This window comes from Fringilla coelebs (assembly GCF_963513975.1).
Source record: "Fringilla coelebs genome assembly, chromosome: 1".
NCBI classification, from domain to species: Eukaryota; Metazoa; Chordata; class Aves; order Passeriformes; family Fringillidae; genus Fringilla; species Fringilla coelebs.
Window position 1 is genome coordinate 21,782,290 of NC_140028.1, and position 16,901 is coordinate 21,799,190.

The following is a 16,901-nucleotide window of genomic DNA, read 5'->3' on the forward strand; positions in this document are numbered from 1 at the left end:
GTTCCCAGAGGCTTCAGCATACTTTGGATTAAAGATCTACATTTCAGTTAAATATAGCAGGGCAGTTATTGCATGCAAGTATACACAACAACTGCTCAGCACACAACTCCTGCACTCACTGAAATCATCTCACTCATCTGCCAGCACCTGTCTGAATAACACAGCCACAAACATGTCTGCCTATTGCATGTCCAAGTTGCAGTGCTTAGCACAAATCTGTGATCTCTTGATATCACTGAAAACCGTCTCTTTAAGGTGACATTTCATGTTAGCAACTGCTCATTGAAGTAATATCTTTGATTTTAAGGCTAAAAAAATACTTTCCATAAAAATCTACAATATATATATAAAATTTATACATATATAAATTTTTCAAGAAGTAACACCATCATAGCCAATTTAAATGTGCCAAGTACCCACCAGAGAGAAGTCATATCTCAAGGATGTATGGTTTATGACAAATCTATTATCCTTTGACCAAGAGAATTCTGTCTCTTTAACCATCTTTCTTGCAAACTAACTTCTGTCAGTGCTAACACTGCAAGCAGACAGATGAATATCTATCAGAAATGAAGCTGAGTCTGTTCAAGAGCCTCCACTAGAACTTTGTCCACTTGCCAGATGCTGCAGCAAAATCTTCTAAAGGGCAACACCAAGACAACTACATAGCTTCTAGCATATTAGAAGGACACTTTTAAAAGATAGTTAAAATGTCAGCCAGTTGTTGTTAATTGCTGTTTGTTTTTTCATCTTTTTCTTAAAGAACTCCTTTAAAAATACCAAACAGCATTTGGGTTCAACCAAAAGGAGACAACAAATCACCTTACCCATAAACATTACATATTTATAAAAGAATTAAATATGGGAGGGAAACAAAGATGGATTGTACAAAACCGTTCTTCTCTTCCTACCCCTGCTCCCTTACAGCAATATTTTTGTTTTAAGAAAGCACTGAGTTTGACATGGCCATAGAGCCTTCCCCTGATTTCCCTGGATCCTGCTCTGAACCACAAGCCCCACAGTGGCCTCTAGATAACAGCCCCAGCAGAAAAGGATGCTGTTCTAGAAAAGGGTAAGGATGTGCCAGGACTAACTCTCCTCTGCCAGAGGCAAGGGAACTGCTGCTGTCAACCAGGCAGAGCAGAGAAAACACTAGCAGAGTGGTGTTCCTCACTTTAGTGCTGTTTCCTTAGTTCACAGAAAGCAATAGTGTGATTATTCCACCTCTTGAGATGCACTGTACAAGATTCTGCTTCCATTGACTTGTTCTGCCAAGCAGCAGTCGGAAGATGATGCACCAAGCGTGGTGAACTGGAGCCAACAGCCCAGTTCCATTGACATCGCTGGGACAACACAGAGGCCTCTGCCTGTACCCTCTGCATTCCTGTTTATTCTACTAAGATCCAGCATGAGATGCTGCCTAACCAGCCCTTAGCAGGCTTACTGGTAGCTGTGCCCATTCTGCTATACCCTCATCCTGAAGGGCTGCCAGGGGAAGGCCTGCTCTGTGTGTGAGAGGAAAAGTCTCACTTCCAGTGAGGAGAAATATGGCTTTAAATTAGCTGCCATCCAGGTGGAGTAGGAAAGTGATGCTGATGCTCAAGATAGGTCTTCTAAATGTGGGATTTAGTTTCCCAGGAGAGAGAGGTCTATTTGGTTAGGTGATTTCTACTACTTCTGTTTGATTTTCCACATCACTCCCCAGTGCACTTTCAACAAGAAGTTTTTCTTTGCTTCTTCTAGGGCCAGTGGAGTGCTTCATCACATCCCAACTCAGAGGCCCTGAAAAGAACTGTTGTGTGCCACTTTTGTCTGACTTGAGGAAAAAAAAGGCTTTTGTACCTCTGAGGCGGTTAAGTTTTAACCTTGAAATTGTGGTGAAAATGGAAAATAATACCAAACAGAAACAATGGAGGCAGTTGAAAGATCATCATTCAAAAAGCTTAGGAAAAGGGAGTCTGTAATTATGCCTTGAAATTCTTAATCTCCCGTGGATGAGGTAATTGCTGGAGAAAAAACAGTCTTCAGTGACATGCCTCAGAACCCACAGCTTTCCAACACCGCAGGGGCATCCTATGGGAATCCCCAGACTCAGTGCAAGCAGTTATTGTATCACACTTTCCAGCAGGAGCAAGCATGCACACGTATGTGTGTGTGGGGAGGGAAACACTGGAGTGCAGACAAGGTGATAAGCTTTCACATACAATCTGATTTATACTTGATAGCCAAACACTAAAGCACATTATGAATCCTTCTTTATCAATACATTTACAGTTCAAGCTCCTAAAAGATCAGATATATAATACCCCAAAATAAATATGCATAAGCCAATTTGCATTTTAATCACTATTTTCTGCAGAAATACAAGCAGCGTAAATTTCACTCCTAGTACTTTTTTAATCCAGAAGGAGTCTTTATTTTAAACTCTTAGCTTGTTTTCTTTCCAGTGATCATTGCAGAAGTTGTGTTCCTAATGTTCTGGCACCCAAGGCAAGAGCCAGGTGAATGGTGTGAGATTAGAAAAAAACGTCTGAGGTTAACACCTGACATTAATGGATGTGACTTCCTTGTTCCTAGATCAACACGGGTGTCTTGCTAAGTCTGGCTTGGAGCTGCAAATGCAAATGTCTTAGAGAACTGTCAGGCCTGGAACAAGACTGCCAGGTTCTAGCCCTGGTAGTGCTTCTGTAAAGGTCCTCGAGGAAGACTGCCGTGTTGGAGATCCCAAATCGGTAATTTCTTGCACAGTGATCACACACACATAACAGTTGCCTGTTGTGACTGCAGAGGACAACCTACAGCTGTATTTTGAAATGGAAACGCATAATAGGGAAATATCTGGGCCGTTGAAAATGTAATCACTACATGAGTAAATACAGCACCATTAGCAACTGGGCCAAGTACAACTCCGTTTATCAAGGCCTGCTTTTGAAAGAGCTGGGTGATTTTCAGAACTTTTGTCTTTTCTTTTAAGATGCATATCAGAGATTAAGATCCCTGTTACTATAAACAGTCAGCATCTTCAGTCAGGAGTCAGGACAGTGAGTGTTAATGCTACCACTCAGTGTTCAGTACAAGTTCTCAGAGGACTCACTCTGAGGATGTAACCTCTCCAATGCTGCTGGAAATGCAGTGGACAATTGTGCATGAAGAGGTCTTTGTATTTGAAAGATTCATAGCTCTCCTTAAACACTGGACATTTTGTGTTCAACATGAAAACAGTATTAGGAGTTTGCCGAGCTCAGTGTTTGCTGTTTATTAACTCCACATCCCCAAGAGTACTGCATTACCCCCACTCATTTTACACAGCCTATTTCCCTTGTTGTTTGCTTTCCGGGGGCCAACTTCTTCTTATAATTACCGGCAGTTTTTCATTTCTCCCACACTAGTCCATGAAGTTGAAGCACTCTGACAGCCTTTGTACAACCTTATCTGTAAGAAACTAGTTAAGGTGTTCTAATGTCCTGGTTTATAGGTCCACTTAAGAGTCACATTCCTGAATGAAAACCCCATGCCTGAGGGTACTTGACCATTAAAGAAAAAAAAAAAAAGAAAAAAAAAAAAAGGCCTCAGTCCTCAAAAATACATCCATTCCAAATTGCAAAGATGGTCTGTGTAAGGATTTAAAAAATAATGGCACCAACATAAGGGAAGGCATAGTAAGACTTACAGAATATGGATTATTGGAGATGCTTAAAGTGTAGAAAGAAAGTTGACAATTTAGAGAAAGAAAAGATTCAGCTTGAGTTTTACACCTGGCTGTGCAAATAGGAAAAAAATCTTTTACTGTTTCTCACGCTGGGCACCTACCAACAAGCCCTCTTATTTCTCAGAAAGGAGAGAAGTGGAGCAGTGCCAAACGATGGATGGTACTTATAAAGGGCTGCCATCTGCATGGCTTTTCCTCACCTTTGCCTCCTCATTGACATCCCAAGTAAAGGACACAGCATTGAATGCAATTTCTTCAATATTCCCAATGGTATTAAAACTCTCCTTGTAATCAGCTGTAAGAAAAAAACAAGAGTAATGAAAAGTTTGAACTGTTTTACAACTCATAGTGCTTCTTTGCTTCTTAAGCTGGGTTGTCTAGTGCATCAAAATCACCTCTTGTATTGTTTATGATTAATTATGAATAATCTTAATTGCAAGGAGGTAATATAATGCAACCTGAGTCTTGTGCATAGTATATCACTAGCTAATGTTCTTGCAATATATTGTTGGCTCTCAAAAAGGAGTGTGACTCTACTGGCAATGAGTCAGTACATTCATTAGCTTGGCCAAGGAATGGTCAAAACTGGAAAATTAACTAAAAACTACTGAAGCATTTTAAGGGACTGTTCAAACCTTGATATTAAGAAAACACATGGCAAATCCTAAAGAAGCTTTCTAAAAGTCTAAGAGCTATGACTGGAGGAAATCATCAGTGTTCATTCCAACTTTTCCAGGAATTACTGCCCTAGATGCTAGATTAATATTTATATATTATTAAAAACAAAATGAAAAACCCCACAAAAATTCAAACCATCACAAATGCCCCACAAAGAACCAAAACTACAAAGATCCTTTTTCCAAAGTATGTGCACCACTAAAACAGCAAATGAAGAAAAAAAATATTTTTAATTTGACTGATTACAATATCTGCACCTTCTTCTCACTTCTTCCCCACGTACTGTTATTATTATCATCAATAAACTGGCATTTTGGAAGGAATAAAAAAGCAAAAGGGAGGAAGATTTCAGAGTTTACTAACCCTCCCCCAAAACGGTAAGGCTGGAAAACTATGTAAAACAGCCAACTCCCAAGTCCTCTTTATAATTTAAAAGAGGAACAAGCACTGCTTTTCTCTCAGGTTGCTGGACAGTTTAACACCTTTTATTCTTTTTGATGACAGCTTAAGAGAGATACCAGGCAATAGCTGCTTGATTAAAGGAACTTCCAGATCGTTCACACTAATGGAATAACTCTCTCTGGGACAAATATTTCCTAAGAATTCCTCGAGGGTTGTAATTGGACTAAGTGCCAGGGGGCTGAGATTACACTCCTGATCTAAAGTTTGCCCAGATGTGCTTCAGAAGCATGCTGATTCTTAGCTTTGTAATCAGTTATGGATAGAGGATGTTTTTGTATTCTGTGTGACACACAAATGATTCCAATATTCACTCCCTTTGCCTAAACTGTTGGTCTCTAAAAAATAATTTCTCGATAATAACTGCTTTAAAATAATTTATAACAAAAAACATTGCTACAAGAATTACATCATATTTGAGACTGGCAATCAGTATGTTTTTCTCTCATTTGAAACACAAGAATGCTGGCATCTCACTGGGCAAATAAAATTGTGCTCCTGGGACACATGAATGATTTTGGATACAGTAAAAAAGAATCACTTTAGACCATACGAACAGCACGAGATATTTCGTGATGTAGCAAATTAACAAAGTGTTTGAGAGGGCAGGCAGGCTTTTCATTCCCTCCTCGAACTCAGATCTGCTTTTCAACTGAAGTCATTGGCTTCACTATCTAAATTCAGTGTGGGGATGCAAATGAGAGGAATTAGAGGACACATAAGTAGTTTAATATGCATGTGCACACATCCACCCACCTCTTAAATTTATGATTCACCAGAAAGTGCCTCGTGCAACTGACTGCTGCATATGGGCGTGCTGTGTAGGTGCACTTTGGAAAGACTTGAACAAGATGTCTCGTAAAGACACTTGTTTTCTTGTCTCAAAAGGCTGTCAGAACCTCACATCCCACCAACCCTTCCTTTCTCTCAACACATGCCTCTCCTTTAATTGCTATACACAAATCTCATGGAGTGTCTATGTGACACTGTTAAAAAGCAGAAGTGCATCCTATTCCCCTCAATTTACAGGCAATTAAAGAAGGATCCTCAGTTGATTAAGAAACCATTTACACGCCAGAATATTTGAAAGCTGTTAGAGTGACTACAACTTTTCCCTCTTTTCCTGCTGTGAGTTACCAGAAAGAGAAAATCAGTGTGTTCAATAAGCAAAAAAATGGCTGCACGGGAATTATTTCCTCTTTTATTACATAAATTGCATATTAAACAATGGCAAATTTTTAATGTTAAACATTAACCATGCATTACATGTCACTGCATACTTTTGTATTGTGCACATAAATAATACAAACTATCCTGAGAAAACCAGGGCAAGTTTCTATGGAGCACAAAGCTTCCACACCCACTCTTCATATTTGAACCTGTTCTAGTATGTCAAATTATTGTACTTATTCTAAATAATCAATATCCACTGCACTAAGTATTGTATTCTTTATTTAAATTATTTTAAAAGAAGAAGTTAGTGATCCAGTGTCACAGCACTGTGAAAATAAAGCTGTTTTCCCCCTGCCCCCCTTATTCTTCCTACAAAATGTAAACATGCACCTTACCCCTTCTTCAGAAAAATCCATTTCAGTACATAGCCTAAATTTTGGAAAACACCTTACCTTCTTGCTCAGTAAGTGTCAAGCCCTCAGGTTTATTCCTCAAGCACTAGGGACTTGAATACATGTAAGTACATGCTTATCTTTATTAATATCAACACATCTTTAAAACTGACACTGCACCTAATCCATTGAAGCATCCTTCCTCCCAGGGGGTGCACCAGCCAAAACAAAACAAATTAAAGCAGTGACCCCTGTGTGTCTGGAGTGAAGGAGCAAGCCACTATTTCCTCTCATGTCCAGAATATAACTGCAGGCCAGAAAGCAGACAGACAGATTCCTGCCACAATGGAAAGCAGCACAAGCATAGTCCCCCTGTCCATCTGAGAGTTAAACAGCTGGAACTAGAGCATCCCAAATTAATTTGATCCTCTGCTTGGTAAGGACCACATCATGCTCTACATTAAAAGTGCATTCATAAACAATTAGAAAGGATTCACAGATGTTAAACATGCTACAAACATCAAATTAAAATAAGAGTAACATCTATGGAACAGGTGATGCAGAGTTTTGGACACCTAATTTTCTTTGTTTACTACACAGGGCCTGGACATTACCTCCAAGTATTTAGAGGACCCCTTCAGGGATCTGAATTTTTAACGTAAAGGGAAATCTTCATAGAGTCATTCAAAATAATTTTGCATGGAAGGGACCCCTGTAGGTTATCTGGTTCAAGCAGGGAAATCTTCAAATTTGGATTAAGTTACTCAGTTAGATCATTTGATGATAAAACTAGAAGATTTTACTAAATGCAGTTTAGATACTTGGGAGCCATTCTGGCCTAATAAGCCAGTTAGCCATGCCAAAGAAAATGAAATGTACTTCAGAAATACCATGCTAGTGAGAGGTACAGCTATATTTCAGTTGTTCTCAAGAAAACACTACTGAGCAGCATTTAGGTCTTTTTTTTTCCTGAAAACTGAAGTGACCCATGCTCTTACAGCTCTTATATCTGACAAGAAGGGCTATATCAGTAAGTCTTACTACACTGTGCTTTGCTCATGTTTGCAGTGCAAATAAAGAATATGCACCTCAGTATTCAAAAGTGCCTCAAAAGTCAGAGCAAAGCTATTTCACCTCAAACTAATGGAAAATTAAAAGATATTCACTTTAACACAGGTAAACACAGAGCTCATGCACAGCACTTATTTTGCAGAGCACTATTTTTCAGAATATGTATCATAAATTAACTTGTTGGGGTAATGCAGCTGAAATGTGCCAGGACACCACAAGTGCAGTGGAGTCAGAGGGTGCTGGCACTAGAATGGAGCGAGCTGCACATACTTTTCAAAGGTATAACCACTACTACCACAAGCTTGTAGGGACTAGCACAAAAAAACAGGTAGCCTTCAGAAGGAGCTGTGACGTGGCCTATTTGTTCTTTTAAGGTGTCATGATAAAACTAATTTGTTCTGAGGTGGTGGTTTTATTGAGTTAGGTACCCCAACAGACAAGAAGAGAAAATGGGGGCAAGGGGGAAAAGAATGAAGTTCATGAAACAGTTCAGCCAGAATAATGATGATAAGAGGCAGAGAGGACATTCTGGAAGAGCAGCTTGGACAAAATACACTTGACCTTAAATAACACCAGGCCTCAATGGAAACTGCAGCATTTGAAAATCTACAGGCAGCACAGTGATTAGGACCACTTGGGGACAGATTCCCTGCTCACCCAGTTCAATCTCCCCCTGAATGTTCTCTACAAGTAACCCTGCTTTGGTTTAACCCCCCTCTCTGCCCCCTCTCATTCCTGCCATTCAATGGTTTGGTTCCCTCAGGCGGTCAAAACAAGATAGACTTTGTCTGCTTTGGTCTTGCCGACTCCTTTGACTGGAATCCGTGCAGATGGGTGCATGTGTAAACTGCACGTGGGAGGGCAGAAACGCTTGATGTCTAGACACTGCCACTGCCTTCAACTTCAGGCTCCTTGGCAGCAAGTACGTGTTCTTCCTCTGCTAAAATCTCCCGAGCATGCAGATAGGACAGCTGGGGCTGAAATGGGCTAGTAAATACTTTAGATGGGATGAATGATAAACAGGTCTCTCAGGATAGCACACCAGAGCTTGCCTCTCCCTCACTGCTGACATGACAAGACTCACTCTAAGGGTGTAGGAATCCTGCACACTCCTTTGCAGTCACCACAATGATGACATCTGCACTCTCAGGCTGCAATTCCACATCAACTGGCTAACATAACTGTTGCTGGATCAAAGACTGGATCACCCTTTGAAAAAATAAAGGGAACAGATACTCTGCCACACCTGAGGAGGTGCAGACCTTGATTTCCCAGAAGGAGGTACACCAGTAATTACACATGCAAGGGGCAGCTCTTCTGCGTAAATACTGAGAACCATTCTTTCTGCATGGTCCCTACCCAGCTCCATAGACGCCACAGTCCTGGCAGGAAGAGCCATTGCTAAAAACTCTGGTACAAGCCAAGAAACCATTGCCAATATATTCCACCATATTCCTGTGTAAGGCACCAGAGCTTTCCAAATCTGAAATCTTTCCTGAAACATCTGGAGATGTTCTTACACTCACCAATGTCAAGGACTCTCTGTTTAGCTGTGTGCTGTCGGGAATGCCAGTACTTCCAATATTTCAGCTGTTCATCTCTGTTTTTATCCTCACTGAAAACAACCATGACCACACTCTATGAAAAACAACAGCAGAGCCACATTAGTTAAAATAATTAATAGTCAGGAACACAAAAATTAAAATCTCCATATGCCTCTAATTCTGATCCAGCCACTCTCACAGTACTTTGGTTGTAGAAGATTGGGTTTTAATCAGTCCAGTACTACAGAGTACTTAAAAGACTCAGGACAAAAGAAATGTAGTTGTAATATAATGCAAGGCCCAGGATTACGTTCTTGATAGTCCGAATAAAAATTAATCATATTCTCAGTTTTAAAAAGTCACCTTCACTGGCTAAAGGCAAGATATTTTCAATTTAGCATACACAAATACGCTTTTTGGGAGCAGGACTCTTGTACATATGTGTTTAATGACAAATTCAGTGCAACTATTTACTGAATTTTGGTGAGGTTTTCAATTCACGTTCTGAATTCGCTTTGTTTAATTGTGATTCAAAGGAAACAGATTGAATTTTTATGCAAAATTTTACACAAGCAATATAGACTTTTTGATTGAGCCCTACTGTAGGCAAACAAAACAACACAAAACAATGGAAGAATGATCATACCAATTAAAATTAAGTGAAAATAAAGCAGAGAAAAAAAACCTTCACTTTCAAATGTTCTATTTTCACCCTGAGACACTAAGCACAAAAAAATCACTGTCAAGCTGCTTTATAAGCCAAGGAGGTAGATTACAATTGATTCATCATCTGTGTCCCTCCACAAACCACCACCACCACGACCTTTCATGCACTCTGTGACCTTCTGCATTCCGCCTATAAAAGGTGAACACCATCACCACATCTTGCTCTCCATGGGCACGAGGCAGTACACACTGTGGAGGAGCCCTGGGTCATGCCTGTCTATACTGGGTGGGCACCAGGTGTGTGTGGCTGGACAGCTGATGCACTAACCAGAACTGGCTGTCCAGAGTGGCTTTTCCACCAAGGACAGCACTAATGTTTTTATGAACCACTTACAGGCAACTTGAAGAGGTTACCTTCAAAACCTCTTGCCCCTCTGTTAACTTTGGATGGAACTGGCAATAAATTCAACAGTCATATGAGTAGAGCCCTGGCAAACAGAACATGATTGTGAAAGTTGCACACAGTTTCACAATCTTCTTCAACTACATCCTCCAGAAGGATGCGATCTCACCTCTCCTTTACAATTTCCACCCTTCTGCTGCCACAGCTTCAAAACCCATATGGCACTGCACGGAACCAGGAATATGAGGACTGGTTTTCACTCAGACCAGTGACCTCCTGACTCCTGTTCCAGCTCTACAAGTGCTAGAGCTGGAACCACAAAATGGGAAGGAATGGGTGGCAGGGAACGAGATTGTACAGCCACAGAGGAGTCTTACATCAGATTCAGCCAACAGCCACATGTCCTAAGGAAAGCAGGCTAAAAAATAACTGCTAATTCAGGTTTCCAAATCATTGCCTCTGTTTAGGAAGAATCTCTCTAAACTTCACGTATGATAGAAACATATAGGTTGTTGTCTGCTTCACTGCTCACATTGACTTTTATTGCTTCCTTTGACTAAAGTCAAACATTTTTAGAGAGCTTCATGTATTTGGATGGAAACATTTTTGCAGCCTCATACATATGCAGCCCTGCCAGCTTCAGGGTAAAATTTACAGGGCTTATTTCTCATTCCAAGGTTACTGTGTTAGGATTTATCAACTCAAAACCATTACCAAGGAAATCAGAAGGCCCATTCACCAGGTAGATGTTGCTGAATACACAAGCTACAGTCCTACACATAGAATCTAAGATGCAAATAATTCATTTTGTTACACTTCTGGGTGAATGTCAAGTGAAAGCTCACACTTAGACAATAAAAATTATTTAAAATTTATGTCACAAAGGATGGATTCAACTCTTCACATTTTCTCTGAAATGCACTGGAAAGCAGCTGATAAAGTGCACCAGTCAGTAAAGATGGACTACACAGTGCATGTGGCAGATCTTGGACTTCTTTGTTTTATTCATGGCAGTAAGTTCACCACCATTCTGCCAAACCATAAACTGAGGCTATCATTAACTCACAAGATCACGCTCTGAAAAAACTGGACAGCAAAACATTTGTTACCACCATCAATAAGGTGTTCTCCCACCTTTACATTGAGCATGAGAATAAGCTTGCTCTGTCCTTCCCCCCCAGAAAAAATTAAATTAAAAGCCAATCAACCACAACCATATCTATCTGCAGAGCTATAATCCCACCTAGGAAAGAAATGGGACTATACCCTGACTTTGCTGATGGGATGCCGGAAGCATTTGTTGTCACCCGTCTCACTCAGCGTGATGGCGTAGAACTGTCCTTTGTTCAAGTAGGTCATGGGTCCTTCCCCTTGCTTTTGACGCAGAGACTTGGTAGCTTCTAGTGTATACTGAAAAGTGCTGCTGAAAAGAGAAGGAGAGAAACACCCACAAAATCCATATCACTTTCCCCTTTTCTCTTTCATTATGTAATTATTGCATTGAATAAGGCATAAGAAGCTAATAACAAAATTCCAGGAAACTGCATGGCAATTTAAAATTGCAATTTTCTTTTTTTGACTTCATCAGATCTCGCAACCAAGCGTAAAACTATCTGGACTGTAAGTTTCTTGGATCAAAGGCTAGATTCCGTACTCTCTCTGAAAGGAACCATTCTGAATTATGAAACTGTCTACCACACAATGAGAGTGTCAATTACCAAGAGGGGATTCAGCATGATTTGCAGGAAATCATCAACTCCATTTAAACTTAGAAGAAAATTGCAGAAAGAGTAATAAATAAAAAGGTTTTTTTGAAAACCCAACCAGATTAAAACAAGTCGCAAAAGATGGACACAGAGAATGGAAAGTCCAACTGCTACTTTCAGCACAGTTCAAAGAAGGAATCCAGAGAGAATGGACAGTAAATTCATTTGTTTCAAGACAACATGCAAATCAAGGTTTTTATAAGGCTTTCTTTTCAAAATTAGTTGCACTGAATGAAGTGCCTACATTTAGCTTTATCTTCAATCAAGTAACCTCCCTTTAGAAAAATGTCAGGGAAAAACAGTTAGCTCTTGTGCTGAAATTTTAGATCTTAAAAAGACCGTCCTTCAGAGAAGAACTTTCCAACTTCAAAGCACTTCTCAAACAATGAAACCTTAAGGCTTCATTAACTAGTGAATTGTTAGCTGGAAACAATTCTCACCGAGCCTCTTCAGCCACCACCTCCAATAATGGCCTTGAACAATAATCCAATAAAAATGATGCCTGCAGCTCCTCACATTCTCTTACATTAAAATAATGTTGATCTTGTAAAAAAAAAAAAAATTCAAACTGCACAGGAACCTTAATGCAAAGTCCTCACGAACTAGAGATACAGTGGAAGCATTTTCACAGTTTCTAGTTCAGCAAAGTATGTAAGCAGTGCCAGAGCAGAACCAAAAGGAGGAATATGTTGGTCCAAAACAAGTGTATCCCTAACTTTCTAATTCAAGCAATACTCTAGATCATCATAGTACTGTCATAGCAATATAGAAATAAAGGGAAAACAAAAGAGATTTTAACTATCTAATGGAAAAAAAAACCACAACAAAATATGTAACTAATAATTACATTTAAATCTCCACACAAAGAGGAGGTAGAAAAAAAGCAACAGATCCAGTCTTTCCATCCAAAAGGAGCTTCAGACAGCTTAGTATCAATTATTCAGTATAGCTGCAATCATTCAATCAAACTAAGACAACTTATAAGTTCTTCTTAGCTTATAAATTGAAATCCAGTCATTTTTCTAGCTGCTTAAAAGTTACAAGTCAAAGCAAAACTAAGGTAATAAGCAAACACTTGTCTATACCTATCCAACCCACTGATGGCAGCACTGGTGCTTCCACACAAGGCAGCTGCTGCCACCATGAAGGCTCTTGCACGCAGCGAGAAGGCAGCACAAAGGCACTGCTGTCCCCTCCACTGTGATGTGTGCTGCCACAGCCCCTGTCCTGTGTGCAAGGGGAACAGAGGCACTGCCAACACTGGCAAGTGTGGATCTGTCTGAGTGGACTGGAAGAGCTATGCCAGCAGTGCTGCAGAACCAGCACCCATCCTGCTGCACCACTTGTCCTACAGATGGAGCACCCATTAAGGTAGGGGCAGAGCCTTTACTTAGCATCACATGTAGGGACTGCAGATTTTGTGCTCAAGACTACTTCATGACACACATCAAAGCACACTGAGTGTCCTGGGAGATGTGCCTCAAAACCTCACACTAGCCAGAAGAACTAATGGGGATGTGTGTGACGAAGGGCTTAGAATGATCAAATTCAGACTCACACAATGTCTTAACAGAACTGCCTACAGGTTGCCACAGGCTGGTCTTCTATTCCCTGGCATTCCGTACGTTTCAGTCAAAAAATGTAAATCCCAGACACATTGCAGTTGGCCAGTTTTGGAGCCTCTGTCTAATACCATTTCAGAGTTTTCTTCTTGTTTTCAGTTGGCAAGCAAACCATGCCCTATAGCAGGAGGATTACTCTCACTCTTAAAACTTATTGCAGTCACTCAATTATTATAATACTATTATGAACCTCAGCATGAGTCTCAACTAAACCCCTGTGTAGTCACTAAGAGATCCTCTAGCAAGCTTCTAATTACTTGCATATTCACCACTTCTTTTTTCAATCTGAAATTCTCATTTCTGAGCCTTCCACTTCCAGGTAAACTAAATACATCTTTCTTGGGAGTTTTTTTAATGTGCATTCAAAGGTTTCATTCTTAATGTAACCTGGGCCATAGCGTGAAAGACTTAAATGTGTGAGAATTGTTAACAATACCAATGCTTCAGGATTCAATTTTACAAATGTTCAGCGTAGTAAGTGAGCAGCCTTTGCTAAATATCAGTTTCATATCTTCTGTCTATATAATGATTCAGTTCTGAGCTCACTGCAGTTAATGATTGTTTTAACGTTCTTCAGAAAAAATATCGAGCTGTAAGGAACCTTCACCATATGCCTAATCCACAAAAACTACATAGGCATGTTCCTGATTCTAAAGTGAGATTAATCTCTCAGATATAAACAGAACCATTCACAACTATGAAATAAAGCATCAGTTTAAAATCTTTAGTGATTACAGTCCTTCCTAGATAAAGGGACTCTGCAGTGTTTGCCCATGCTACATGCACATTCTTCTGTGCTTAGGCAGAACAGTATTCTTTTCTAACTTTAATTTTTGAAGCTTTTCCTGGAAGCTTTTCAACTGTCCTGGACATTTGACTTGTGCATTCTGCCATCCTGAAAAGATTTTTCATGATCTGGTTGTCAAAGTTATACTCATTTACTTGGGGAACCTCTCAACAGTTTTCATCTCACATATCTTGGGCAGGGGGGCTTCAGAGGAATTATGAGCTTAAAGCAATGCTGAGGGAAGGCAACAGATGAAGCTATAAACTGGTCAGATCCAAGAGCTAACATGAGCAGGAGAATAAGGGGAGAATGATGCTTGGCAGCATCAAGGCAGCCCTGCAGGTACCCCAGGGGGAAGAAAGGAAGGGTGGGAAGTGGACAAAGGCAGCTACTCCTCAATACATTCCTGCCTGATGCCAGTCAGCACACTGCAAAGCTTATGCCATACCTTGTTTGTTCATAAATATATTCTTCAGCCCCCACTGACACACTCCGATACTTCTGAAAAATAAGATAAAATAAATAATGTTTGATAAAATCAAAATGGAAATACCAACAAATGTGCAACTATCTTTATTTAAAGATAACTCTGAAGAATCCATCAACCATTTAAAACTCAAAATACCTAAAAACTGGAGTGGATATTAATAAGCTAGTCACATTTTATATGAAGGTTAGAGGTTGACATCGTAAAAACTTACAATTTACTTACCTAACTTCAAAGAATTTGTTTTTGCTATAAAGAACTAACAAACTAAGCACAGCTACACAAAAAAATAAAAGAGATGAGAACAGCATATTTATAGTTGTTAAAATTGCAATGAAGAACACAGCAAGTGATTGACCAAAGTGTCCACTACCATCGCAATCTATAAAAACTCAGCACTCCTTCAGTACAAACCCAACTAAGTCACTTCATAAATGTTTTGAAACCATTCCTAAATATGTATTTATAATGTGTTTGAAAATTGAGTAATTATTAGAACAAATCCAAACCCAGTCATTTTCACTAGTACTTAGGAAATACTTTGCAAGCACTTATGAAAACTAGTAAGAACAACCGCCTTCCTATTTCTAAACACTAACTTTGCCTAAGTTTCTTTTGGTACGTTCTGACATTTTACCTTATGGTTTCCCCACACCTGCTCCATCCAGCTGTGCCCACACAACAGTGGCTGGAGAAGCAGTCAGAGCACAGCCAGGCTAAGCACACCCTGGGGTTTGGGCAGTTGAGAAAAACAAAGGGACAGGCTCAGTACTCAGTGAGGCTGCAGCAGGGTGGCAAAGCCCTGACTGCTCCTATGCCACATGCATGTGAACACTTAGGGCTAGAAGGCCACCAACAGTGGCACACACCTCCCCTAACAACTATGGCTGGGGACATAAAGTTAATTGTCCAGTGTCCCTTGTAGAATTAATAGGGGAGGTGAAGATGGAGGGGAGTGAGTGCACTTAGAAAACCACTCCATTCACTTTTGGCAAGCGGATTTGAACTGATTCTTTCTCCAAAGACTGCACAGAAATCCTAGATGGCAAGTACTGCACCCTGTTATTAACCAATCATTTTTAAAACATGTTATATTACAAAAAACATGTAACAAAATTACTATAACACAAAATTTGGGATGCAAAGCCAACACGTAGATGTAAAGTTCCTTTTTACGTCCAAATTTAACAAGTTTGCATGTTTGACAGCTCTCTGCACAGGGCAGATGGACTGTTTGGGAGCCTCTCAGCAGCACGTCCCAGCACACACCAATGGAATGGAATCACTGCTCCAGCACCCCAGGGAAAGCCATGAGTATGGTACCATAAGAGCCATTTACCAGTACCATGTAAAAACTGCCAAACTAATATTATTTGATAAGGCAGTGTTTCTAATCCAAGGTTTGATCCTACTGATTTTACAATGGGAAGCTAGATTCCTTCATTATTTATTCACTTAGTTGACCTACATGCATTCTGTATCTGAAAACAAATTTAACCTCCAGACATCCTGGAGGATCTGTGTCACTCATGGAGACAATGTACTTTTCTTTAATACACAAACACACAATAAATTTCTCATACACTAGATTAGGGCAGCTCAGCCTTAATGTAGCTTGCCTTGTACTTTTGTTATGTTTACAATTTTGTAGAGTTGGAAGGAGAAAAACCCTAGGGAAGTTTTACCATCTAATATCTCTAATTATTTGCAGAAGTACTGTCAGCTTTAAATTGTCTTTACCTTTCTACAATTCCAGCTTGTTTGCCTTATTTTGAAGCAGGCAAAAGCAGCCAGAGGGTACTCACCATACTAAAGCTGACTGTAAAATTATTTTGACTGTAGCATAACTGTAAAATTGTTAGAAGGAGCTCTTCTTGCCTTTCTTCTCCTCATTCCTGTACATATACACACAGTTGTTCCTTGCCTGATAAATTCTCTCTTCCCTTCTATTAGTCTAATTCTGCTACTTTTTCTCACTTGCTTGTGTTGCAGAATAGAGCTTAGTGCAACAAACAGCTTCTGAATAAATTACTTGGGTTTATCCAGGAGCAGAAGCTGTTGCTACTCATTTGCATTTTCAAAAGAACATCTAGAATTTCCCTGTTACAAAGTGGCTATTTCTTACTATTCTGAAGGCAGATCTT

The 16,901-nt window shown here is 39.8% G+C and overlaps 1 protein-coding gene across 1 annotated transcript in view; it reads right to left on the reverse strand.

Moving 5' to 3' along the window:
* The window catches only part of GRHL2 (grainyhead like transcription factor 2), a gene marked incomplete at both ends in the record, with an annotated part of 58,860 nt that overhangs the window by 25,004 nt on the left and 16,955 nt on the right, over positions 1-16,901 (reverse strand). Inside the window, 4 exons of the mRNA XM_084201667.1 lie at positions 3,910-4,004; positions 9,009-9,120; positions 11,362-11,518; positions 14,719-14,771. Coding sequence (XP_084057793.1) covers positions 3,910-4,004; positions 9,009-9,120; positions 11,362-11,518; positions 14,719-14,771 — 417 coding nt within the window. The remainder of the gene's footprint in view (positions 1-3,909; positions 4,005-9,008; positions 9,121-11,361; positions 11,519-14,718; positions 14,772-16,901) is intronic.